Genomic DNA, 25,136 nt, shown 5'->3' on the forward strand with positions numbered 1-25,136 from the left:
CCCGGCGGGGCGGGGGCCGGAGCAAGGCCGGGCCGGGGCCGGAATGCCCCAGTTCTTCTCTGCGCTGTTGGCCTTGCTGTTGGTTGCGCTCAGTGCCCTCTTCCTAGGCCGGTGAGGGATCCCGGCTACGGCGGCGGGGGAAGGGAAGGGTGGAAAGAGAGACTGAGGAGGGGGCGCGCGCAGGAGAGGCGCGCGGGAAGGGAGGGCGCTTGAGGGAAAGGTTCGCGGGCGGCGGCGGCGGGGGGGAGGGGGAGGGGGAGGGGCCCGAGGATGGGGCGCGCGACGAGGGGAGAGGTCGACCGGGGGCGTATGGCTGGAGCTGGCGCCGAGGAACTGGGAGTCAGGGCGGGGCGCGGGGGAGAGATTGAGGAAGCGGTGGAGGCCTGAGGAAATGCTGAGGCTGGGAGCCAAATAGGTGAGTGTGAGGAGGGGGTCCGGTTCGGTGGTCTCTCTTTCCTTTCCACACGCCCCTGAGTGTCCCCTTCACCGAGCGCGAAGGGCACCTGCAGCCTCGCCCTGGGAAGCCGGAACAGGTCTGGCTGCCCAGGGGAGAGCGGCATTTGAGCTCGCAGGGTGTGAGCCCACGGTGCCTTCTCGTGGACACCTATCTGGAGAGTGGAGACTGAGCCCCTTTGGGGAGTGCGTGATGGCACATCTGACACGGCTGCCTGTATTTCGATTCCTGCTGGGGTCTCTTCTGTCTACCTCTGCGGTTCCCAAGGATTTGAAGGATTTTCTTTGTCCCCAACTTAAAAGGTGGAGTTTAGTTTGTCCGATTTCATCTGGGTATAGGGGCTAGGGTCCTGATCAGTGTGGCTGAATGTATGTAACAGAGTGGTGTTTTCGGAGACAGGAGAGTTGCCCAGAAGATCCGCTTCAGAACGTGACCTTTTGCAAGGCCTTGTAGCATCAGCAAGGAGTATGGGAAGCCGTAATTGGGAGAGGGTCCTATGAACTTACAGGGATTTTTCTGCAGGTGGCTTGTGGTCCGGTTGGCCACCAAGTGGTGTCAGCGGAAGCTGCAGGCAGAGCTAAAGATTGGCTCCTTTTTTTGGATCCAGAATGTTAGTCTTAAGTTTCAGCAGCACCAACAAACAGTGGTGAGTCCTGGAGAATTCCCTGGGTGTATGTGTGGGGTTGATCCAGTTGAATTTCAACTTTTAATTTCCTTTATTTTAAATTCTAGGTGGCTTTCCAAGTTAATCCACCTCTTTGCCAAGACGATCTTAGAGTAGTTTGAGAACACTAGGATTGATGCAGGTTGTTCAGTTAAAAATGCTTGTAAGGCACAGAGTGTCCAGGGCACATAAGAAAGATACAGAAGTAAAGCACAGGACAAAGATAACAGGAAATAGAAGAGCTCACTGTTCTAATTTAAGAGGGGCAAGAGGGCAACATATCCACAAAAGAGAAATACTAAGCAACTAACGTCATTATGAGGAGTAGGATATAGTGCTGAGGAGAGAAGCTGGTGGAAATGGAATGGAGAATATTTGGTGGAAGGGCTAAGGCACTTTCTCCTTTTCTTAGAACCTTTTCTGGCTTGTCAAGCTGCTTATGGCTTACCTAGCAGCTAGTATACAAAGCTCTCTCTCACACTGTTTTAGGAAATTGATAGCCTGTGGATTTCCAGCAAACTCCTTAGCCATGATCTGCCGTGAGTACCTTATATCCTCACTCTTCCCTTGGGGAATATTTTGGGATTGGGGTTTGCAGAATGAGATTCTTCTGCAGAGGCCTCACAGCCCCAGGAGGAAAGTAGGTTCTTGCTGATATCTCCTAGTTAGCCTGGAAGCTATAATTTTGTAAGACAGACATTGATAACTACTATGAGACTATTCTCCATGATATATGAGCTACATTTCTAAGGAGGATGGGAGAGTGAATGTGAGGGAGGGGAAGAGACTGTTATAGAAGGGCTGGACCTGATGGCAGTGAGGTTTCTTTTCTGGGCAGGCACTATGTGGCATTGTGCTTTGGAGAAGTGCGTATCAGAACGGACCTACAGAAGGTTTCTGGCCTGTTTGCCCCATTCTCCCAGAGCACTGGGGCACATCAAAAGGAGCTATCCTTCAGCCCGTCGTTGTTGAAGATCTTGTGCCAGGTGAGACTACTCCCACTTTCCTGACTGTACTAGGGATGGCTGGCTTTGGAGTCATGGGTGGATTTTTCTATTATTTTGGGGGTATAATACTAAGAGCTCCCTCTTACTCTTTCTCTACTGGAAAGGAATGGCAGTGCCTTGACATTAATTATCGTTCATTTTTGCTTCTTCCTTCTAGCTATTCTCCATTCATGTAGATTCTATAAACATCATGGTTCTCAAGGTGGCTACTTCTGAGTCTTTGTGGCATATTCAGATCAGAGAAAGCAGCTTTCTTTTGGATAGTGATGGGAAAAGGTAAACACTGGGTAGAAGAGAGTCTAATAGTCCCGTTCTTGCTTTATAGTTATTTGAGGGTGGGTGGATGTCAGGGCTTTCTTATCAAGGTGTCAAGTTCTTCTGTGCAATTTGAGGAGAGGCTAAGATTAGGCACTTCTGCTTGCCCTGTCCCTTCCAGCCAACAAAAGCTTGATTGAATGTAAATGGTGAGGAAAGGGGCCAAGTGCTCTTAATGTTTTCCTTTCCCAGGCTAAAATGTGAGGTGAGCCTAAGTCAGATCAACAGCAAAGTTCTAAAGAGCGGCCAGTTGGTGAGTATGCCATGGTCATTCAGATGTTTTATTTCCTTCTGGGCATAAGATACAAAGGAGCTTAGGACTTAAATTCTAGATTCTTTGTCCTTATGGGGTTCCTTCAAGGTAGTGTTCCAGACCACTGCATTTTGACCGAAAACTCCCAAACTCCCTACACGTACATACCTTAGAGGCTTATTCCCCTTATAGGAGGACACCTGCCTAGCAGAGCTCTCACTGGCCCTAAAGCTGTGTTTAGAGGTGGGCATCAGCAGTTGGCAACTGAAGGCGATCACTGTGGATGTGTGGACACTCCATGCTGAACTGCATGAGGGCCTCTTCCATAGTCAGCTGCTGCGCCAGGGCCCAAGCCTGGCACCCAGGCCTGTTTCCTGTTCAGGTAAAGCCCCAGTCAGTGAGCTTCTTGGCTGCCATGTTCTTGGGTTATTTTGGAAGTAGAAAAACCATAATGGTCTCACTGCTCATTTACGTATGATTTGTTAGTTACCATGGCCTTTGACCCTGAGGATAGTTAGAGGAAATAGGGTATTTGGTTGTGGTGAGTGAAAGAACTAACATTTAGTGGGTAATTATCATGAATCAGACCTGTACTATGTGTTTTATATGTCTCCTCACTAAATTCTCAGCATTTCACAAAAGAGGAAGCCAAAGTCTAGGAAGATTAGATAGGTATTTTGATTGAGGTCACACAGCTAGTCAGTAGTAAAAATGGCGTTTAAATTATTTGGCTCTAAAGTCCATATTCTTTCCGTTATACCAACCTGCTCCCCATACTATTTTTTAGACTCTGGGGAAGGAGGTACAGCAGGTGCCTGGATCTCTGGGATATTTGCCTTGTGGCCTAAGATTGGGCATTTGCTTAGCCTACTTTATGTGGGAGGATTTGGCCAAAGAGGGCATGGCATTTTGGGAGACTTGAAAGTGTTAAGGATTGATGGCTCTTGTGTTATTCATTCATGTTTTCAGAGGGGACAGAGAACTTGGCTGAGCCAACTCTCCCTGGCCTATACCTCCTTCAGCAGCTGCCAGACCAGGTCAAGGTGAAGATGGAGATCACAAGTGTGGTGCTGTCCATGAATAGTCAAAAGAGGTGAGATCTCTCCTGACACAGAAGGGTGGAGAGTGATAGTTGGAGCCATACGCTTGAGTCTCCATAGCCAGTCTAGTGGCTGCACTGAGCTTGTCTGTGGAGAGAAAGAGAGTAAGAGTGGCATTCCATGTATTTCTGAGCTGTGTCTGTGTCTGGTCCAGGCACCTGAATTGGACACTGAAGTTGCTGAATTTCCTCTACCACCGTGATGAGGATCAGCTGCCCCTTCGAAGCTTCACAGCAGACTCTGATATGGCACAGATGAGCACTGAACTCCTACTGAAAGGTTCATGGGTGGGGATACTGGTACAGAGAGACAATGGGAGGACCAGATACTCTCTTCCCCCATGCCCCACATCTTCTTAATTTAATATCAGTGTAACTGGGGAGGGGGAGGAGGGAACGTACTGAGAGAAAATAGCCCCAACATGAGTGTTAGTGACAGTCTGTTCATTTCCATGCCTGCCTCTGACCCTCTCCTAGTTTTACCTTTTGCCCTCCCAGTGTTCTCCTCTGATCTGCCCTCTGCCCTTACAGATGGATTGTTGCTGTCTCAGAGCCGCCAGCGCATTGTCTGCCTCAACTCCCTCAAGGCTAGTGTGCAGGTGTGATGACTGTGGTACCAAGAATCATTCCTTTCTCTTCTCTCTCATACATCATTGCATTAAGAGCTAATGAAATAAAACCCAAGCCCACGGTTCTGATGTTCTCATTTCCAGGTGACCACCATTGACCTCTCAGCCTCCCTGGTTCTGAATACTTGTATTATTCATTACCGGCACCAGGAATTCTCTCACTGGCTGCACATGCTAGCCCTGGAGACCCAAGGGTCTAGTTTGTCTGTTCTTAAGCAAAGGGAAAAAAGGTCAGTATAATCTTTTTCAGCCACCATCTTATCAGGTGGATTCTCTAGGAGTCTTTTGGTCTAAAGTGACATGTTGTGTTAAATATATATTTGATCTTCCTAAATATGTTTCAGTAGCCTGGACTCAGTAGCAATCCTATTTTATATACTTTCCCCATTAGACTAGACTGTCTGACAGTAAGATGATGTCCTCTTTGTTTTTATGTCCTCAGTGCCCAGCACAGTGCCTTATTATACAAAATAAATGTTTGTTGAACTGAACTTAAATGATAAATAATATCTTGTCTGCCTTAGATTATAAGGTGACAGGTTATGTCAGCAGTGCCATATCTTTGTGTAGTGCTTGCATCGTGTCATGGAGAACTTAAGGTTAATGGTTTGGAAGTGATGCTCCTTGGTTGTATTAGGTGGAATCATATGATATGCTGACATTCACCATATTTGACCTATGAAATGGCAATTTCATATGGTTCAACCTAATGTCTTTCTGGCATTCCTGCGATTACCGTTGGGAGTAGCAGTGAACTGATGAGTTCTGTCTTTTATTTTCTAGTTGCATCCCATCCTAAGAATCACAACCAAATTTACCCTGACTTTTGAGAGCTTCAAGAATCTATTTCATGATAGGAAGCTGCAATTCTTTCCCTATCAGACAATGATATCTTGTCCCTATGCAGAACTTTCCCCCGAATCCTGGCTCCCATCATCTTTAGCACCTCCATCTCCAATGTCAACATTTCCATTCAACTTGGAGATACACCACCCTTTGCCTTGGGATTCAATTCCATCTCTCTAGGTAAGTCTCTGGGATGGAAAAGGAACAAGAATCTGTCCATTAGTGGAGCTGGGCCCAATTGGTGGCTACAGTGATTTCACAGAACTCCTCTCTTCCACCTTCTTTGTTTAGATTGCCAGCACCTGAGGCCACAAAGTATTCATCAGCGGGGCGTCCTAACTGTGGACCACCTCTGCTGGCGGGTGGGCAGTGACTCCCACATTCAGCGAGCACCCCACCCACCCAATATGCATGTTTGGGGTGAGGCACTTGTCCTGGACTCCTTCACACTACAGGTAAGTGGGGACTTGGGTGAACAGGGGCCCATGCAGTTTCCTCATCCTGCCATGCTTTACAGCACTGAGCACCTTTTTGGCAGCAGGCGATAGGTCAGGGCATTATAGAACTGTGTGTCTGCGTGCTCCTAATAGGGTTCCTTTGCTTCTTTTTTAGGGTAGCTATAACCAGCCTCTGGGCCTGTCCAGCACCCAGTCAGATACCCTCTTTCTTGATTGTACCATCCGAGGACTGCAGATAGAAGCATCAGACACCTGTGCCCAATGTCTCTCTCGGATCTTATCCTTGATGGGCCCACAATCTGGGAAGTCAGCTGTGTCTAGGGAATCTTCGTGGGGGGAATCTGTATCGTTACTGTGGAAAGTGGACTTGAAGGTGGAGGACATGAATTTGTTCACCCTTTCTGCCCTGGTTGGTAAGTGGGACAGGGAGTCTGTACTGAAGTGGGTAGTTTGTTAGCACATTATGCTAGTTCAGTCTGCTCCTTCTCATTTAATGAAGCTGATTATCTGGAATTTTTCCAAATTAGAGGCATGAGATATTGGAAGGTCTTGCATAACTGTTTCTTAAGGGCGTACAAAAGGTAAGTATTAAGCAAGGTGTATAAGAAGAAGACAGCCTTGATGTCTGACCAAGAGAATGAGATATATGTAGTTTTTTATTTCCTTGTGTGTTTAGTTCCAAAGAGTAACTGATATATCTTTGGTCAATTTGTAGGAGTTAGGGAACTTCTTTGGCCTTACCGGATCTAGTTAGTTTAAGAGGGGAAAGGAAAAATTCCCTTAAAACATGAGAAATGAACTTAGGGAGGTGTGGGGAATAAAGATAAGTAGAGTGAAGGAAATAAGTAAGAAAGGAGACTGAGGACTGAAGTTGCCATTTGAGAGCTGAGAACCAAGGCTGACATAGTTTCTGGATGTTAGGTGCTTCAGAGGTCCGACTGGACACACTGACTATCCTGGGAAGTGCTGAAACCTCCACTGTGGGTATTCAAGGACTTGTGCTTGCACTGGTAAAGTCAGTGACAGAGAAGATGCAGCCCTGTTGCAAGGCTCCTGACATCCCTACTCCAGTGCTCAGCCTCTCCATGCTCTCCATCACCTATCACAGCAGCATCCGCTCTCTAGAGGTAATGCTTCTATGGGGAGGTAGAATCAGGTTGGTTTTTCCCTAGGCTTAGAGCATTTCCCGGTCTATTGAGTTGTATTGTGGAACTCATCTGTGAGAAATACAACACCTGGTGTTCTTTTTTTTTGTGGCTTGTTCTGTATATTTTTAACTCAGTTTTATTATGAAATTTAAAATATATTCAAAACTAGAGAGAATATATGAACTTTCATGTATCCATACCCAGCCTCAATAATGACCAACTTATGACCAACTTGTTTTAGTTGTATTCCTGCCAGTTGCCCCCACCTCTGGCTCTGGGATTATTTTGAAGCAGACACCAGATGTATAATTTCAACTGTAAATATTTCAGTGCATATCTCTGAAAAATAAGGAGCTTGTTAAAGATCATGATCTGGTGTCATTTTGCTGAAGCACTCAGCTCATCAAAAAACTGACAAGTTTTGAGAAGTTTTCCATCTCAGGGTATCAGATGGACATGGGACCCTCTTAGGAGGAGAGTGGGATATCTTCCTGTTTGTCAGACTTCAACTTCCTCTGGAAACTGAAGAGTTTCCTTTTCAGAGGCTGGAACTCAAATGAATTTTTCTGTCCTTGAATTTAAATTTTCTCTGTCCACTTAGCTATTCAGAACTGACTTTGTTTTTCAAGCTGTCAAGGACTATACTCCCTTCTTTGAGGCATACTTTCACATAAGTCAATTGCCATATTGACTTTTGTCGTCAGTACTTTTTATACTTTTAAGAATTAAGTCAAGATGCAATCCAATGCATGCAACATTTTCAAATTAATTGTTGCAGTGGTTATTATACAGAGTGTGGCTGTTATAGAAAGATAATTCATGAGCAGAAACATAAAGCCAACTGATTTATTGAGTATGTGCTATATATTTCGTATGTACTGTCGTAGATACCAGAGAATTAAAACACATGCCTCTACTCTCAGACAATTTAGAATCTAGTTGAGGAAAACTTAAAAAGTGTAAGTGCTCTTAAGTGTAAGATAAGCAGAAACTGTTAGCTCAGCATATTAGTGCTAAGGGGAACAAGGCAAGGGAGTAATTAGTATGGTTACTCAGGAAAGACTTTGGGTTGGAGATGGTTCTTGAGCCAGATGTGCATGTATAACAATCCCTGCCATCTCTCCTTTTCTGGGAGAGAGTGTAATTGACAGGTCCTTCTCTTGTTTTTTAAAGGTTCAGTGTGGTGCAGGGCTGACCTTACTCTGGAGCCCCCCAGATCACATGTACCTGTACCAGCACATCCTGGCCACCCTGCAGTGCCGAGACCTACTAAGAACCACTCTCTTTCCCGAGACTCTTCCACCCCTTGCACTAGAGACTCCAGGGACCACGTCTGAGCCGGAAGGCCGTCTCCCTGAGCCATCTCCCCCAAAGCGGCTGCTAAACCTGACACTAGAGGTGAGCACAGCCAAGCTGACAGCTTTTGTAGCTGAGGACAAGTTCATTACGCTGGCTGCAGAGAGTGTGTCGTTGAGCCGGCATGGGGGTTCACTGCAGGCTTACTGCCCAGAGCTGGCTGCTGGCTTTGATGGCAATAGCATCTTCAACTTCAAGGAGGCGGAGTTGCAGCTGCTACCTGAGCTGGAGGAGATGATCCTTCACCGGAACCCCTTCCCTGTGCTGCAGACCCTCCGGAACCGTGTTTGGCTCCTCTGCCTGGGCTCAGTCTCAGTGGAGTTTCCTTATCAGTATGATTTCTCTCGAACACTGGATGAGGCTGTAGGAGTTCAGAAATGGCTGAAGGGGCTGCATCGAGGAACTCGTGCTCAGGCCTCTCCAAGCCCTGCCCCACTCCCGCCTGATCTGCTCTTGAAGGTTCAGCACTTCTCATGGGTTTTCCTGGATGACATTTTTGAGGTGAAACTTCGTGATAACTATGAACTGATGAAGGATGAAAGTAAGGAGAGTGCCAAAAGGCTGCAGCTGCTGGATGCCAAAGTGGCTGCCCTTCGGAAGCAGCATGGGGAGTTATTGCCAGCCCGCAAAATTGAGGAGCTCTATGCCTCTTTGGAACACAAAAACATTGAAATCTACATCCAGCGCTCCCGTCGTCTCTATGGCAACACACCCATGCGCCGGGCACTGCTCACTTGGAGCCTGTCAGGGCTAGAGCTGGTGGCTCTGGCAGATGCCTCTTTCCATGGGCCTGAGCGTGTAGTAGAGCAAGTTCGAGAGCTTGATCCAGGCAGTCCTTTTCCTGCTGAGGGAGTAGACCTTGTCATTCAGTGGTGTCGTATGCTCAAGTGCAGTGTCAAGACGTTTCTGGGTAAGTAGCACTTCCTTATTTGCAGGGCCTGGTGTTTGTCCTCGGAGCTCCAGGGAGCTCTTTGAGTGATTACAGAAGAGCATGGTTATATTGGGAAGTGTGGCTGTTTTTGGATGGGTGGAGTGGGATGGGTGGGCTCCTCTTCCCTTTCTTTGTTCCTGAATTTCACACTAAAACTGCTTGACTAACATAAAAGGACACATAACACTAACACTCGGATCTTGGGGTTAGTCCAGTCCCCTCACCATCTGCTCAGGGTCTCCATGCCCTTTTTCAGCTTTGCTACCAACTGCCCCTTCTTATTCTCTCATTGACTTTGTGAAATAGACGGGTAAAAGTAGTGGCAGAGAAAAGAATGCCTGAGAGTGCTGAAACAGTCCCCTGAATAGTGAGTGTGTATCCTCCCTATGATCACAGTTCGGATAAGAGACTATCCCCGGTACCTGTTTGAGATCCATGACTGGCGGCTGATGGGTCGACTTGTGGGCACCGAACAGAGTGGTCAGCCTTGTTCCCGTCGGCGTCAGATCCTGCACTTGGGCCTTCCATGGGGTAACGTGGCAGTAGAGAGGAACATGCCCCCACTCAAGTTCTACCATGACTTCCACTGTGAGTAGAGGAAGGGCAGCTGGTTTAGCTGAGAGATATTTGTGATGGTTGGGGTGGGAGATGAGCTGAGGCCCATCTGGAGTGAAGGAAGAAGAGGGATGAAGTTGTGTAACAAGCTGTACCCTTTGTCTCTCTACCCCAGCGGAAATCTTCCAGTATACAGTGGTGTGGGGCCCATGCTGGGATCCAGCCTGGACGCTGATTGGCCAATCTGTGGACCTCTTGACCAAGCCCTCAGCTGACCCCAGCCCACCTTTGCCCTGGTGGGACAAGAGCCGTCTTCTGTTCCACGGGGACTGGCATATGGACATTGAACAGGCAAACCTGCACCAGCTGGCTACTGAGGTGAGGTGTCTAGAAGAGCTGTTTTCTCATTAGGGTGGTAGGGTTGGGGCTTGTACAGCACATGGGGGAAGAAAGAAAGGTACTGATTTGGGAGATAAGGGTGATACTCTTATCCATATCTCACCAAGTTCTTGGGGGTGGTTATAGGATCCATACAACACAACTGAAAATATGCACTGGGAGTGGAGCCACCTCTCTTTTCATTGGAAACCGGGTCAGTTTGTGTTCAAGGGTGACTTGGACATCAACGTGAGAACAGCCTCTAAGTGAGTGGAATGATGGGTGGGACCTTAACAGGGTAAGGGACGCAGGGTGGAGGGAGAGGGGAAGAGCCGCGGGGCTGCAAGTGACCAGGGCACTAAGGGCTGGGGCTCTGTTGTGAGGCAGGTATGACGACTGCTGCTTCCTTCACCTTCCTGACCTCTGCATGACACTGGATCTGCAGTGGCTATGCCATGGGAACCCCCATGATCACCATGGTGTCACTTTGCGGGCCCCAGAGTTCCTGCCTGAGGTGCCCTTGGGCCAGCTCCATGACTCCTACCGGGCCTTCCGCTCTGAAAACCTCAATCTCTCCATCGAGATGGATCTGACTCGGCACAGCGGGAGTGAGACTGGGGTCTGGGGCAGTGGGAAGGAAGGACTGGGAGGATGGGCTCAGACACTGAGGACTTAAGCTTGATCCTCTGGGGAAGGCATAGAGAAAGGGCAAGGGAAGATTTGGGTTAGACCTTGTTTTCGGAGAGGGTTGGTGAAAGTAAAGAGCTTGGGTCTTTGAAAGGAGAGGGTGTTGGGGATATTGAGTGTGAGGCTGAGTACTGTTTGGGTTTTTAAATCTCTAAAACCTGAAGCTAGGGAAGGATTTAGCTTCATCTCTATGTTTTAACTACAGCTAGGAAATGTCTATCCTTTACTTTGCAGCAATATCCCAGCCCCGAATTCTGCTATATAGTAGTACCCTGCGCTGGATGCAAAACTTCTGGGCAACTTGGACTAGTGTCACAAGGCCTATCTGCAGGGGAAAGCTCTTCAATAACCTGAAACCCAGCAAGAAGAAACTTGGCCAGCACTACAAGCAGCTTTCCTTTACTGCACTCTTTCCCCAGCTGCAGGTCAGGCTCTGATGTCCCTGCTGACATCTTCAGTTCTGTTCCCCTTCCCTAGTTCTGTTCCCCTTCCCTAGTTCTGTTCCCATTCTCTGGTTTTCTTGTTTTCTCTTATCGGGTCTCTTAATCTATGTCTCTCCTGCCATCCTTCCTTCAGTGTTATACTCTCTTGTTGTCAGGTGCATTATTGGGCCTCATTTGCCCAGCAACGGGGCATCCAGATTGAGTGCAGTCAGGGCCATGTCTTCACTCGGGGAACTCAGCGGCTTATACCACAAGGTAAGGTCAATTTCTGCTAGCCTATTCTTTGTCCTTTTTCCCCTTCTCAGTTCCCCTGCCTTCCTCTCTTTCTTTCCCACACTGTTCTTCTGTACTGGTCTGCATGGGCTCTGAATGCCTCCTTTTCTCAGCGGGCACAGTAATGCGGCGCCTCATCTCTGACTGGAGTGTGACCCAGATGGTTAGTGACCTAAGTCAGGTGACTGTTCACTTGATGGCCTCACCCACTGAAGAGAATGCTGATCACTGCCTTGATCCCTTGGTAACAAAGACCCACCTACTGAGTCTGTCCTCCCTCACCTACCAACGGCACAGCAATCGCACGGCTGAGGAGGTACTGCCTGACACAGTCTCTTGATTACCTTATTTGTATCAGTGGGTGTCTTAGTCTGCTCGTGCTGCCATAACAAAATACCATAGACTGGGTGGCTTAAACAACATAAATTTATTTCTCACAGTTCTGGAGGCTGGGAAGTCCAAGATCAGGGTGCCAGCATGGTCACGTTCTGGTGAGGGCTCTCTTCCTTGTAGATGGTGACCTTTTTGCTGTGTACTCACGTGGCGAGAAAAGAGAGAGAGAAAGAGAGCAAGCTCTCTGGTGTCTCTTCTTATAAGGGCACTAATCCCATCATGAGGGCCTCACTCTCATGACCTCATTGAAATGTAATTATTTCCTAAAGGCCCCATCTCCAAATACTACCAACATATTGTGGATTATGGCCTCAACATATGAATTGAGTGGGACACAATTCATAGAGTAGTAGGTTTCAGGCTAAGTTCCTGGTAATGTTCCTAACTATATTCCAAGCATATATGTCATTACTTTATGATGCACTCACTTGTATCAGCTGTATCAGCCTTCCTCTTTTTGAAAATTCCTTTTCTCTTCTGTCCTTCTAAAGATAGTCTCTTGACCTTCAGGAAATGGAGTAAAACTTTTTTCCTAGCACCTTATTTCGTGTTTTTTTCCCCCCAATTAAGGAAGTTATTTTAAGTTGTCATTCCCTGAGTCATTTAAAATACAGTAGGTATAGTCAAAATGTAATGCACACGCTAAGATCACTTAGTTTTTCTTTCTCCAGGGTCTTCTTGTGTCCCCCAGAACAGGTTTCTTATTGAACAAGCTTGCATTTGTGGCCAGGGGGAATGGTGAGAATTTCCTTGCTACCCTGAGGTTCTTTTCGTATTTCCTAGGAGCTCTCTACTCGAGTTGGGGATCCTGCCTTTCACACACACCAGCTGCACTTGGTAGATTTACGGGCTTCCTGGACAACCACCAATCGGGACATTGCCTTTGGTTTATATGATGGCTACAAAAAGGCAGCTGTACTCAAACGTAATCTCTCTACTGAGGCCCTAAAGGGGTTAAAGATTGATCCCCAGATGCCAGCGAAAAAGCCAAAGAGTGTCCTGACCAGTGCCCCGGCCCCACCTCCTGTCAACACTCCCAGCTTTAGTGGACAGCCTGATAAGGGGTCATCAGGAGGTAAGCTGGAGGAGATGAGACTCTATAGGGTTAGGTTTAGAATATAGACTTAAGAGTTTGAGAAGACTAAATCATGGCTGGTTCCATCTAGGTATAGAGATGAAACCATTATTTTTCCATAGTAGACCACTTAAGTCTTACATAGTAATGATATGGGGGCATTAAAGGTTCTGGTCCTGTGGCCAAGAGGAGGATCAAGAAGGAGTGATTGGGCCAAAACAGGATGCATAAGGAAAATAAGCAAAGGATTAGAGAATTGTTTTGTGTTTTGATGAATTAATTTGTTCAATCAACAAATATTTATTGAGTACTTACTTATAGGCACAAAGCACTATGCTGGGTTCAGTGAGGGATATAGAATGTATAACATTCTACTTGTGTCAACAAATTTATCATTTCTGGATGAGCTAAGATTAGTTCATTGATTCACTCAATCACTCATTCATTCATAGATTCATTTCAGCTTTATTGAGGTTTATAGTGTATCAGAAATGATGCTAGACAATAGCGATACAAAGAGGGGGAAGCTCAGAAACCAGAAGATAGCCAGGTAAATTATTATTTCATTATGAAAATGCTTTGTAAGAATGTTCAAGAAGAAAGTATTTAAATCAGCATAAGGAAGTCTAGGAAGCCTTCACAGAGAAGATGATAATGGGGATGGGTCTTAAAAGATGAGTCAGTTCAATGGGCAAGGAAAGAGGAGAGGGCATTTTAGGGAGAGAGTATAACAAGTATAGAGGAATGCAAGTTCACGGTGAGTTGAAGAACCAGGTGAAAAGTGATAAATGCCACAAGAGAGAAATTAAAGAATATGGGAGTTCTTGACTTGAGTGAAGGAGGGAGTGCGATCAGGAAAGGTTTTATTGAGGAAGTAGACTTTGAACTGGACCTTGAAGGCTTAGTATGGTTTGAACATGTGGAAATGAGGAGGAGCATTCAAGGCAGAGGGGATATCCTGAAGAGGAGTGGAGTTGGTAAAGCTCAGTATGTTCAAAGGAAAGTGAACAGTCTGTTTTGGTTGACATAGAGAGTAGCTAGAGAGGAGTGAGAGAAGATGCTGGAAAGGAAAGCTGGAGGTGGACTATCAAAGGCCTTTTTATACAAAGCTAAGGAGTTTTTGGTCCTTATTCAGTAGACACTGGTGAACTACTGAAGGGTTTTGAATAGGAGTGTGTCATCATAAGAATTTTACTTATAGGAAGATAAAATCTGGCACTGGTGCAGTGGAGGACTGGAGAGGAAGAAACTGGAGGTGGGGAGACAAATTAGGAAACTATTATGGTTTTTCAGCAAGAGGCAACAAGGGCCTGAACTAGGTAAAGGCAGTGGGAATGTAGATGAGGGGATGGATAGAAATGTTATTGTGCATATAAGAGATTTGGTAACTGGTTGGAAGAAGGAGTTAAAACAGGGAGCAAGTGACAATGACTGAGGCTTCGAGGGTGGTGACTAGTATGATGGTAACAGTAATATCAGAAATAGGAGAGCCAAAGGCTAAACAGGTTTGGGGAGGTGTAGGGTTGTTCATTTAGACATGCTGAGTTTGTGGTGCAAGTAGTACATCTAGGTAACGTCTAACAAACAGCTGGAAATGACGGTCTGTAAGCTTAGGGCTAGAGATAGAGGCTTGGGAAGTTCTGCATAGAGCTAAGAGTTAATGTCAAGGAGATAATAATAGTTGCTTACTGTGTGGCAGGTAATCTACGAAATAGTTTTATATATTATCCCATTATATTTTCTCAACAACCTTGAGATAGTTACTGTTATTTTACAGATAAGGGAACTGAGACACGGAGGGAGGTTAAAGCAGGCTGCCAAAGGTCACAGTCAAGTAACTGGCAGAGATAGGATCTTGAACACAAGCAGACTAGTCTAATTCTGGAGACTGCTCTTAACCATAACTCTGTTAGACAAACTCATTAGAAGAAAGAGGACGAAAGAGAAGGGATAGACCTTAGGAAATACTTATTTCTTCTTTTTTTTTTTTTGTGAGATCAGCGCTGTGCTAACATCTGCCAATCCTCCTCTTTTTTTTTTTGCTGAGGAAGACTGGCCCTGGGCTAACATCTGTGCCCATCTTCCTCCACTTTATATGGGAAGCCACCACAGCATGGCTTGCCAAGCACTGTGTTGGTGCGCTCCTGGGATCCGAACCGGCGAACCCTGGGCCACCGCAGTGGAGCGTGCGCACTTAACCGCTTGCATCACTGGGCTGGCCCCAGGAGATACTTATTTCTAAGACCTGTAAGAAGGAAGAGGATCTAGAGTTACAATGAAAGAAAGCTGTAGAGCTAGGAGAACACAATGGCTCTGATGGCAAGGGAGTGGATTCCTATTGAAAGAAGTGATCAACAAAGAGCATTTAAAATAATATTAAGTGAAAATAAAAGGAAAAAAATGGGGTAAAAAAGATCCTAGAGTAATCCAGAGGTGGCTTGCTTAACAAAAAAACTACTTATGCAGCATTTCTAAGTTTCTCTTGGGAATCTGTTATTTTTATTAAAATTGGGGGGAAAATGAAATGACAAACCTTATTTTGCCCTCAGGGGTCAGGGGGTGGATGGGGTGGGTTGGAGATGCAGGTTGAGGAGAATATGTTGTAGCCCTAACCTAGCCAGAGAAATTGAAGGAAGATCAGTTTGGCCCCGGCTGTGTTCTCTATTCATTTAAGACTGAGACTTTTCCCCTCTTCGTATTTCTCTGCCAGGTGCCTACATGTTACAGAAGCTGATTGAAGAGACAGATAGGTTTGTAGTGTTCACAGAAGAGGAGTCAGGTGTGAGTGACCAGTTGTGTGGTATTGCTGCCTGCCAGACGGATGATATATATAACCGAAACTGCCTTATTGAGTTGGTCAACTGCCAGGTACCTTCTCTTTACCAGAGCACCCCAACTTTGGGCTAGATGATAATCATATGTGTTCACTTTCCCCCACCTCTAAATAAGAATGGGTAGATAGAGCCCCAAAGAATTATTCAAGAGGTATCATGGATAATCACTTCCATGTCTAAAAGCCAGTAGAGTTCACTCAGTAAACCAGAACTAGACTCAGCTGTAGTCATTGGTAGTCCTTCACTAACCTTCCTATCTTCCATGGTGGCCCTGGTGCTGTGACTCTGCTTCTGTCTCTGGCATAGATGGTTCTTCGTGGAGCGGAGACAGAAGGCTGTGTCATTGTGTCAGCTGCCAAAGCCCAGCTGCTGCAGTGCCAACACCATCCAGCCTGGTATGGTGACACATTGAAGCAAAAGACATCCTGGACTTGCCTATTGGATGGCATGCAGTACTTTGCCACCACTGAAAGCAGCCCCACCGAGCAGGATGGCCGACAGCTCTGGTTAGAGGTTAGTCAGCAGGGCTGGGAAGGCCTATTATATCCCCAGTTTTCCCTAGTTGGCCCCTTCTACCGGAATACCTGCAAGATTCTTGACAGTACCTGTTGCTACCAGCTTAGCAGAATAATGAGATTGGTAACATCTTGAATGTAGGAATCGTAGGCAGTCTCTGGTCTGTGTTCGTGAGCATATAATATATATATACATTTTTAATCTCATGCTTTTCTATTTCATTGCAAGGGAAGTTCTCATTTCCCAGCACTAGAATAAAATGAGTTGGAACTTTTACTTATGAAAAGATTGCTGACCCCTATTAATAAGATCACACTACTCAGCAGGCAGCCTGAAAACAGGCAGTAAGTCAGTCTGAGAATTTTAAATAAGCTCTCTATCTGCCCTTTCTCTGATCTCTCTTATGAACATGATTGATTGGTTGTTTCAGCAAGGCAGTAAGGTTGAATAGTAAGACTGCTTGTCTGGGAGTCAGGTTATGTGAGTTCTAATGCCAGCTTTGCCATTATGGTAGCCATGAGCCCTTGGGCAAGTTACCTTTATTTGTAAGATGGAGTTAATTCTTCACCCTCTCAAGATTGTTGAAAGGATCAAATGAGAATGTACTTTGAAATTCATTCAGATGGAGAGTAATCTTATCATTTTTTAAAAGTCAGTATGTCTGGGGAGGTCTAAGTATGTGTCAAGATAATGTTTTTGTTAGATAGTGAGATTGTGAGTAGTTGCTAGGGACTAGGCTGTAAATATTCTTTTTAGCTTCTTGGTAAAACTGAATTTGCACTATAATTTCTAGGATATTACATCATCAGACTTATTGGGAGATCTAATGGTTATGAGATGTACCTAGCCAATATTTTGTATTGTCATTACTTAACAGGTGTTAAGTGTCCACATTGTGCTGGGCATGGTACACCCAAATGAGTTACTGGATCCAGCTATATCTGATAAGGACCAATGTGATAATTTCATTTGCCATTCTACTCAATGGGGATAAAGCTAATCTCTCTTCCCTCCTCCCTGGCTGGTGCTTCTTATTCCAACGACCTTAGGGCTCAATCCAGGAAACCTCAAGTGTTAATTATGTAAGAGGTAATAAGCATTTAATCAGATGTCAAGCCAAGTAAGGGTCAGGTTATTGGTAATATGATAGGTCATGCTGATATATTAGAGCGGTGGTTCAGGCAAGCAGTGCCCTTTACCAGTTGTCTCAGGAGGCAGGCACAGAAGTGTTAACTACTCATGCAGAGGTGGGCAGGATGTGATATGCAAGATCTCTCTATCTGGCGTTTTCTGGGCCTCTGGTTCTTTTAGGTATGCCTTCTTTTGGAAGTGAACTCTTTCTTTCCCCCTTAGGCTGTGATATTAGTATTAGGGTAGAATGTCCTTGGCTTAGGTGGGAGGGACTTTGATCTTGCTTTTCCTACATGAATTTTTTTGTGACTGGGCAGATCTGCTTATGGTCTTCCATATCACTCATTGTATTATTTGCTTTGACTTCAGCTTGGCAGAGAGAGTCAAAAGATTCAGTGCCCTTCCTCCATGGCAACAGTGTCAGAGTGGTTGTCTGTCTGAAGACAGAAAACAGCAAGAACATAAACACATGAATAAGAAAGTGGGTGGGCAAGTCATTGGTTTTGATGAAATTTTTTGCCCGTGACGTGATTTTTTTTCTAATTTTTTTTATTGTGGTAAAATACACATAACATAAAACTTACCATCTTAATCATTTTTTTTTTTTTCCTGAGGGAGATTAGCCCTGAGCTAACATCTGTGGCCAATCCACCTCTTTTTTTGCTGGGGAAGATCAGCCCTGGGCTAACATCCATGCCCATCTTCCTCTACTTTATATGGGACGCCACCACAGCATGGCTTGACAAGCGGTGCATTGGTCTGCGCCTGGGACCCGAACCTGTGAACCCCAGGCCGCCACAGCAGAGTGTGTGCACTTAACCACTACGCTACTGGGAGGCCCCCCATCTTAATCATTTTTAAGTGTGCAGTTCATTGGTATTAAAGACATTCATAATGTTATGCAGCCATTACCCTCCATCTCCATAACTCTTTTCATCTTGTAAAACTAAAACTCTATACCCATTAAACAATAACTCCCCACCTCCCTTTTCCTCCATTATCTGGCAGCCACCATTGTACTTTCTGTCTCTATAATTTTGACTACTCTAAAGTACCTCATATAACTGGAATCATACTATATATAAATATTTTTTGTGACTGGCTTATTTCACTTAGTATAATGTCCTCAAGCTTCATGCACGTTGTAGCATGTATCAGAATTTCCTTCCTTTTTAAATCTGAAAATTTTTTTTTTTTTTTGTGAGGAAGATCAGCCCTGAGCTAACATCCGTGCATCCTCCTCTTTTTGCTGAGGAAGACCGGCTCTGAGCTAATGTCTATTGCCAATCCTCCTCCTCCCTGGCCCCCACCGCCGGCAAAGCCCCAGTAGATAGTTGTATGTCATAGTTGCACATCCTTCTAGTTGCTGTATGTGGGACGCGGCCTCAACATGGCTGGACAAGCGGTGCGTCGGTGTGCGCCTGGGATCCGAACCCTGGCCGCCAGTAGTGGAGCGCGCGCACTTAACCGCTAAGCCACGGGGCCGGCCCAAGCCTAAATAATATTCCATCGTATGTATCTACCACATATTGCTTATCCATTCATCCATCAATAAACACTTGTGTTGCTTCCATACTTTAGCTAGTGTGAATAATGCTGTTATGAACATGGATGCCAAATATCTCTTCTAGGCCCTGCTTTCAATTCTTTTGGGTATATACCCAGAAGTGGAATTGCTGGATCATATAGTAATTCTATTTTTAATTTTTTGAGGAACTGCCATACTGTTTCTCCACTGGCTGTACCATTCTACATTCCCACCAGCGATGCACGAGGGTTCCAATTACTGCACATCCTTGCCAACACTTGTTATTTTCTTTTTTTTTGATAGTAGCCATCCTAACGGGTGTGATGTGGGACATGATTTGATTTTAACCTAGCTTGTTTTTCTGATCTGAGGTCTGCAGGCCTGGCAAAATGTGCATGTAACTTAGTCGGGTTTGGAGAATTTGGGTGGTTTGGGCCAGGAGTGAGAGATATGTATGTCCTCTACTCTTGGAGATCCTTCAAGCTATTCCAGGCAGTGGAACTCTAGACAGTAAGTCTAACTACTTGCATCATGGAGATCTGTGACCCAGTTGGCCAGGACAAGCTGCTGATCCCCTAGGAGTTAAAGGTGCCTGTATCTCTCTCTGCAGGTGAAAAATATTGAGGAGCACCGGCAGCGTAGTCTGGACTCTGTGCAGGAGCTGATGGAGAGCGGGCAGGCAGTGGGAGGCATGGTTACCACCACCACAGGTCAGCTCTCCCGTCTTCCTCATCATTTGTTTAAGAGCAGAGGTGTATCCCAAATGGGCCTCATTTCCTTACCTACTCTTAAGATCAGTATATGCTGGGGTAGGACCATTTTGTGTTAGGTGAGGTTGAAAGCAAATGTCTGGAGTTCCCTAGACATCACATGCAGCTTGGAGGCTCTCACAGTACCTCTATTGAGAATCTTTTTCTTATTTTTTTCCCACCTCTTCCCAGACTGGAACCAGCCAGCTGAGGCGCAACAAGCCCAGCAAGTCCAGCGAATCATTTCACGCTGCAATTGCCGAATGTACTATATTAGTTACAGCCATGACATTGATCCTGAGCTGGCAACTCAGATAGAGCCACCTGAGGTTCATGAGAACCAGGAAAAGGAAGATCTCCTAAAGAAGCAGGAAGGTATTCAGGGCTTGAAAAGCTTTTAGGAGGGGACTAGGGAACTTGTGAAAGTAGTTAATTTCCTTAGTGGTTTTGAGGCAGTAGTGTAATTAAGAGTCCCATTGTGCACTGGGCATTAACGTTTCACTTTGCTCTACACTTTGTACATGCTGCTATGAGAGAATGACCTGTACTCTTGGAGGGAACTGGGATGAATGGGTATTGTTTGATTGTGAAATGAGCAAACATGTTTCTACCTATGAGCATCTCTCATCAAGCCCTTTCTATGGGGTTAACTAACATAATTTGGGGTGGTTACAAATATGGGTTAGGACATGGGATAGATATTTAGGGAGAAACTTGAGCCTCTTATTTAGTTGCTAACAATTACCCTAGGGGCTGTGGATACCTTCACCCTCATCCATCATGAGCTAGAAATCTCTACCAACCCGGCTCAGTATGCCATGATCTTGGACATTGTCAACAACTTGCTGCTCCATGTAGAACCCAAGCGAAAGGTGAGCATGGGCCCTTGTGGAATGCCAGTTAGCCTCACAGGAGCCCGCAGACCTTGTCCTTTATTTGGGTCCAGTAAGAAAAGCCATGCTTCAGACTGAAAAAGGGCCTTGTGGTTAGTATATTCTCTATTAGTCAGCAGCAGCAGTTGAAATTTCACTTGTCTAGAAAAGGTCTGAGTGTCCCTGAGACTATAAAGCTTGTTTACTTGATTGTTTTTCTTGGTCATTTCTCTCCTCAGCCACTTAAGTACCTTTAAAAACAATAACTACTCCCCACTTCCACCTCTATCCCTACCCTGTGGGACTGGTTTATTGTGAAATACACATTGCCAGATCTTCTGCATTGGCCTACCCCTTACTCTTGCTATTAATGGTGACAGATAAAGGTGAGCTTTCCAGAAGAGATCCCCATTTCTTGTTCCTTTCTCTATTTCACTTTACTACAAGACTTGTCTATTAGAAAGTCTTGTTCATTTCCTTTTCCATTCCTTCAGGAGCATAGTGAGAAGAAGCAGCGGGTCAGGTTCCAGCTTGAGATCTCTAGCAATCCTGAGGAGCAGCGTAGCAGCATATTACATCTGCAGGAGGCTGTGCGGCAGCATGTGGCCCAGATACGGCAGCTGGAAAAGCAGATGTATTCTATCATGAAGGTAGTTAACCTGGGTAGTCTGAGGATAGGGAGGTCTCCTAGGATGAGGGAGATCTCCTCTCAAGTTTCTCGTGTCCTGGCTGCCTAGTCTTTGCAGGATGACAGCAAGAATGAGAACCTGCTTGACCTGAATCAAAAGCTTCAGTTGCAGCTAAACCAGGAGAAGGCCAACTTACAGCTGGAAAGTGAAGAGCTTAATATCCTCATCAGGTGCCATAACATTCTTTCCCTGCCCTTTTCCAGTGCCCTAGCTGCAGTAAGTTTCTCTTCCTTGCCCATGTTCTGATGGTCTTTAGGTCTAGTGTGCATTATCAAAGGCTGATGTATTAGATTCAGGCATGTCTTCTGGAATGAGTCTTACTGGACTTAGCCAAGAGGTTGAGAACAGGAGAGCCCTTCCTTTGGATCCTCAATAGAGTACCTCCTGGGAAAGGAGAAAAATAGGTAGTTGGGAAAGATCACTTTTGTGGCCTTGATACAGTGCATCTGAACTGAAAATAAAATATCTTGATCAGTAAGGAACACAATTGCAGATACAATCATAGTGGTTATTAGTGGAAAGAGACTACCTTATTAGGAAGCTCTAGAACTGAAAGATGGAATTTGTGCTCCCATGGCCCAGGGTGTGAGGCACAATGAATCCAGTGGAAAAAACTTAGGGAACAGCTGTTCCAGAATAGGTCCATCTCTAGGTTTATCTCCTTCATTCTCGAGCATTCCACCCCACCCACAGCCTGAATGTTGTTGCCCTTAATGGCTTTGGCCCTCCTGTCCATTTATAGGTGTTTTAAGGATTTCCAATTGCAGCAGGCCAACAAGATGGAGCTGCGAAAGCAGCAGGAAGATGTGAGCGTGGTCCGTCGTACCGAGTTCTACTTTGCTCAGGCACGATGGCGCCTGACAGAGGAAGATGGACAGCTTGGAATTGCTGAACTGGAGCTGCAGCGGTTCCTCTACAGCAAGGTATTGGGTATATAGACACACAAAGGCAGCTGTGTTGAGAGGCATTGACCTATCTCAGGAGTCTAATTCACAAAAAGGGGCCAATTATTATATGACTCATGTTTCTATCATTAATAATCATGATGGTTCCCTTAGACACATCTGTTTGTAATATTAAATAATAGATTGATCAAATACTTCCCTCACTGAATAAGATTATCCTTAGAAATGTGGCCCAGAGGGAAGTATTCTTCCAAGTCCAACTCAGAACAGAACCATTAATTCTTTTTTTTTTTTTTTTTTTTTTTAAAGATTTTATTTATTTATTTTTCCCCCAAAGCCCCAGTAGATAGTTGTATGTCGTAGTTGCACATCCATTCTAGTTGCTGTATGTGGGACGCGGCCTCAGCATGGCCAGAGAGGCGGTGCGTCGGTGCTCGCCCGGGATCCGAACCCGGGCCGCCAGCAGCGGAGCGCGAGCACTTAACCGCTAAGCCACGGGGCCGGCCCAGAACCATTAATTCTATACTGGCATTCAGCTTTCCTGCAGTTAGCCATGGCATGGAGGAGAGGACATTATTCCCCCAGGGATGTTTGGAAATGAATGAAACCATTTTTTTTTGGTGGGGAAGATTGGCCCTGAGCTAACATCTGTTGCCAATGCTCTTCTTTTTGCTTGAGGAAGACTGTCCCTGAGCTAACATCTGTGCCCATCTGTCTCTCTTTTGTATATGGGATGCCCCCACAGCATGGCTTGATGAGTGGTGCATAGGTCTGTGCCCGGGATCCGAACCCATGAACCCTGGGCTGCTGAATCAGAGTGCATGAACTTAACCACCACGCCACCAGGCCGGCCCCATGAATGAAACCATTTTTGAATGTCACAGTGACTGGGAAGTACTACTGGCATTTAGTGCTCTGGCCAGTAGCACCCATGAGAAACACTGGATTAGAGGGTGCACTGACTGTATGAGATTGAAAGAAATATCAAACGTTGAGATTAAGCATATGGAGAACCTGACAACAAACAGGATATATAGCCATTCTCTAGCAAGATCCTGAAAAAGGCTTACTATAATGGATTGGGTGGGTGGGGGGGAATCTGTCTTTATAGGTGAATAAGTCTGATGACACAGCAGAACATCTTCTTGAGTTGGGCTGGTTCACTATGAACAACCTCCTCCCCAATGCTGTCTATAAGGCAAGTCTTATTTCCCCATTCCTAGCCTATTCACATGCTTCTTAGCACAGGGCATTTGTAATGGCTCTTCCACCTAAACCCACTATGAGAAACAGTGTGGTGATCTGAGATGGTGAAAGCTTGCCCAGCTTAGCAAGACCATTGCTCCTTCTCTCAGTGCGCAGAGGATTTGTGGGTTGATTTATCACTCTATCGTACAGGTAGTCCTGCGGCCCCAGAGCTCCTGCCAGTCTGGGCGACAGCTAGCTCTCCGCCTCTTCAGCAAAGTCCGGCCCCCTGTTGGGGGTATCTCTGTTAAGGAGCACTTTGAGGTTAGTAAACACTCCTTTGGGGACCCAGCAACAAAGGGCAGTCGAAAGCTATCTGTGTGTTTATTATGCTATGTTAGGGGTAGGTAAACTGAGGGATGATGTCTGAGCTTAATTGCTTCTTCAGCCTTTTTCCTCTTTAGGTAAATGTGGTGCCTCTCACCATCCAGCTGACACACCAGTTCTTCCATAGAATAATGGGCTTTTTCTTTCCTGGCCGAAGTGTGGAAGATGATGAGGTTGGTGATGAAGAAGATAAGTCCAAACTGGTGACTACTGGTGAGAACTTTTATGGTGGACCTTCAGAAGACTGAGGTAGCAGCCCCAGAGACAGCTGCAGCTTCAGAAAGAGGAAAACAGCTGGTGTGCTTGCTTTTTCATAGGAATACCAGTGGTGAAGCCTCGACAGCTGATTGCAACAGATGATGCAGCACCACTGGGTCCTGGGAAGGGTGTGGCACAGGGCTTGAATCGGAGTTCTGGGGTCAGAAGGTCATTTCGCAAAGCACCTGAGGTACCAGACATGCCCCTGATGATAGAAAAATGGGAGAGTCCTGGGGTACTCTGTCAGCTTGGCTGGGGATTTCTTGTTTCCTTTGAGTCTACTCCAGGGGTGAAAGGAGATGGTGATGTTTGGGGTCCTAAGTTTCTTCTGATTATTTCAGGGGCTCACAACTCCTTTCTTGCCTTTCCTAGCACCCTGTGGATGATATTGACAAGATGAAAGAGCGAGCTGCCATGAACAACTCCTTCATCTACATAAAGATTCCACAGGTTCCACTGTGCGTCAGCTACAAGGTATGCTTCTTCTCTGCACTTTCTAGAACAGGGTGGGAAGAGAATCAGATAAGATCAGAGATTAAAGACAGGGAGAGAGTCCAGCTTTTGAAGCTAGTCTATGGATGATAAATCTGCTGTTCCTTCTGCTCCCTTCAGGAGTTGGTACCATTATCAGACTGAGGTAAGGGAAAATCAGTATCTGTAGGTTGCTGCTGCAGGAAGGTACTAGACTTGGACTAAAAATGGCAGCTAATTAATTTTTTCCTTCTTCTCTCTGCCCTCCCCCTCCTTCTCTTGCAGGGTGAGAAGAACAGTGTGGACTGGGGTGACCTTAACCTGGTGCTGCCCTGTCTGGAGTACCACAACAACACATGGACATGGCTAGACTTTGCCATGGCTGTCAAGAGGGACAGCCGCAAAGCCCTGGTTGCCCAGGTATCCCGGCAGAGTTCATGGCTATTCGGTTAGCAGGAGCGGGCAAGCAGATCCTCTGCTCAGGAGCATTTCATTGTAGGATGTTTTAACAAGCAGCCTTGGGAAGGGGCAGGTGAATGAAGTGAGCAACTTCTATCCCTGCCCTCTCCATGACTTGCTCAGATGATTCACTTGAATGTTTACTGAGTGTTTCATATATGTTAACTACTTTTGGTATTTAGGGAACT

General features: G+C 45.8%; 1 protein-coding gene and 1 long non-coding RNA gene across 3 annotated transcripts in view; one reads left to right on the top strand and one right to left on the bottom strand.

Moving 5' to 3' along the window:
• BLTP2 (bridge-like lipid transfer protein family member 2) overlaps window positions 1–25,136 on the top strand; it is a 26,171-nt gene continuing 1,035 nt past the window's right edge. The window contains exons 1-38 of one of the 2 annotated variants that reach the window (XM_087440740.1): window positions 1–111; window positions 977–1,100; window positions 1,608–1,657; window positions 1,957–2,104; window positions 2,283–2,401; window positions 2,633–2,693; window positions 2,886–3,075; window positions 3,663–3,786; window positions 3,948–4,072; window positions 4,324–4,391; window positions 4,506–4,651; window positions 5,329–5,447; window positions 5,559–5,722; window positions 5,880–6,138; window positions 6,647–6,852; window positions 8,047–9,139; window positions 9,557–9,748; window positions 9,891–10,093; window positions 10,241–10,359; window positions 10,481–10,701; window positions 11,015–11,205; window positions 11,379–11,478; window positions 11,610–11,812; window positions 12,673–12,964; window positions 15,675–15,832; window positions 16,105–16,311; window positions 19,584–19,683; window positions 19,915–20,097; window positions 20,473–20,594; window positions 21,089–21,244; window positions 21,332–21,453; window positions 22,026–22,206; window positions 23,300–23,386; window positions 23,587–23,697; window positions 23,838–23,973; window positions 24,078–24,208; window positions 24,391–24,492; window positions 24,775–24,909. In XM_087440740.1, coding sequence (XP_087296866.1) covers window positions 44–111; window positions 977–1,100; window positions 1,608–1,657; window positions 1,957–2,104; window positions 2,283–2,401; window positions 2,633–2,693; window positions 2,886–3,075; window positions 3,663–3,786; window positions 3,948–4,072; window positions 4,324–4,391; window positions 4,506–4,651; window positions 5,329–5,447; window positions 5,559–5,722; window positions 5,880–6,138; window positions 6,647–6,852; window positions 8,047–9,139; window positions 9,557–9,748; window positions 9,891–10,093; window positions 10,241–10,359; window positions 10,481–10,701; window positions 11,015–11,205; window positions 11,379–11,478; window positions 11,610–11,812; window positions 12,673–12,964; window positions 15,675–15,832; window positions 16,105–16,311; window positions 19,584–19,683; window positions 19,915–20,097; window positions 20,473–20,594; window positions 21,089–21,244; window positions 21,332–21,453; window positions 22,026–22,206; window positions 23,300–23,386; window positions 23,587–23,697; window positions 23,838–23,973; window positions 24,078–24,208; window positions 24,391–24,492; window positions 24,775–24,909 — 6,516 coding nt within the window. In that variant the 5' untranslated portion in view covers window positions 1–43. Of the gene's footprint in view, window positions 112–422; window positions 757–976; window positions 1,101–1,607; window positions 1,658–1,956; window positions 2,105–2,282; window positions 2,402–2,632; window positions 2,694–2,885; window positions 3,076–3,662; window positions 3,787–3,947; window positions 4,073–4,323; window positions 4,392–4,505; window positions 4,652–5,328; window positions 5,448–5,558; window positions 5,723–5,879; window positions 6,139–6,646; window positions 6,853–8,046; window positions 9,140–9,556; window positions 9,749–9,890; window positions 10,094–10,240; window positions 10,360–10,480; window positions 10,702–11,014; window positions 11,206–11,378; window positions 11,479–11,609; window positions 11,813–12,672; window positions 12,965–15,674; window positions 15,833–16,104; window positions 16,312–19,583; window positions 19,684–19,914; window positions 20,098–20,472; window positions 20,595–21,088; window positions 21,245–21,331; window positions 21,454–22,025; window positions 22,207–23,299; window positions 23,432–23,586; window positions 23,698–23,837; window positions 23,974–24,077; window positions 24,209–24,390; window positions 24,493–24,774; window positions 24,910–25,136 lie in introns of those variants that run through there. The other variant, XM_087440739.1, reaches the window with a different exon arrangement.
• Window positions 24,370–25,136, bottom strand: part of LOC147914941 (uncharacterized) — a 13,066-nt gene continuing 12,299 nt past the window's right edge. Inside the window, exon 4 of the long non-coding RNA XR_015554668.1 lies at window positions 24,370–24,514. This is a non-coding gene — a long non-coding RNA (uncharacterized LOC147914941). The remainder of the gene's footprint in view (window positions 24,515–25,136) is intronic.

Source organism: Ceratotherium simum, chromosome 16 (genome assembly GCF_057802395.1).
Source record: "Ceratotherium simum simum isolate JZ-2026a chromosome 16, ASM5780239v1, whole genome shotgun sequence".
Taxonomy (NCBI): domain Eukaryota; kingdom Metazoa; phylum Chordata; class Mammalia; order Perissodactyla; family Rhinocerotidae; genus Ceratotherium; species Ceratotherium simum.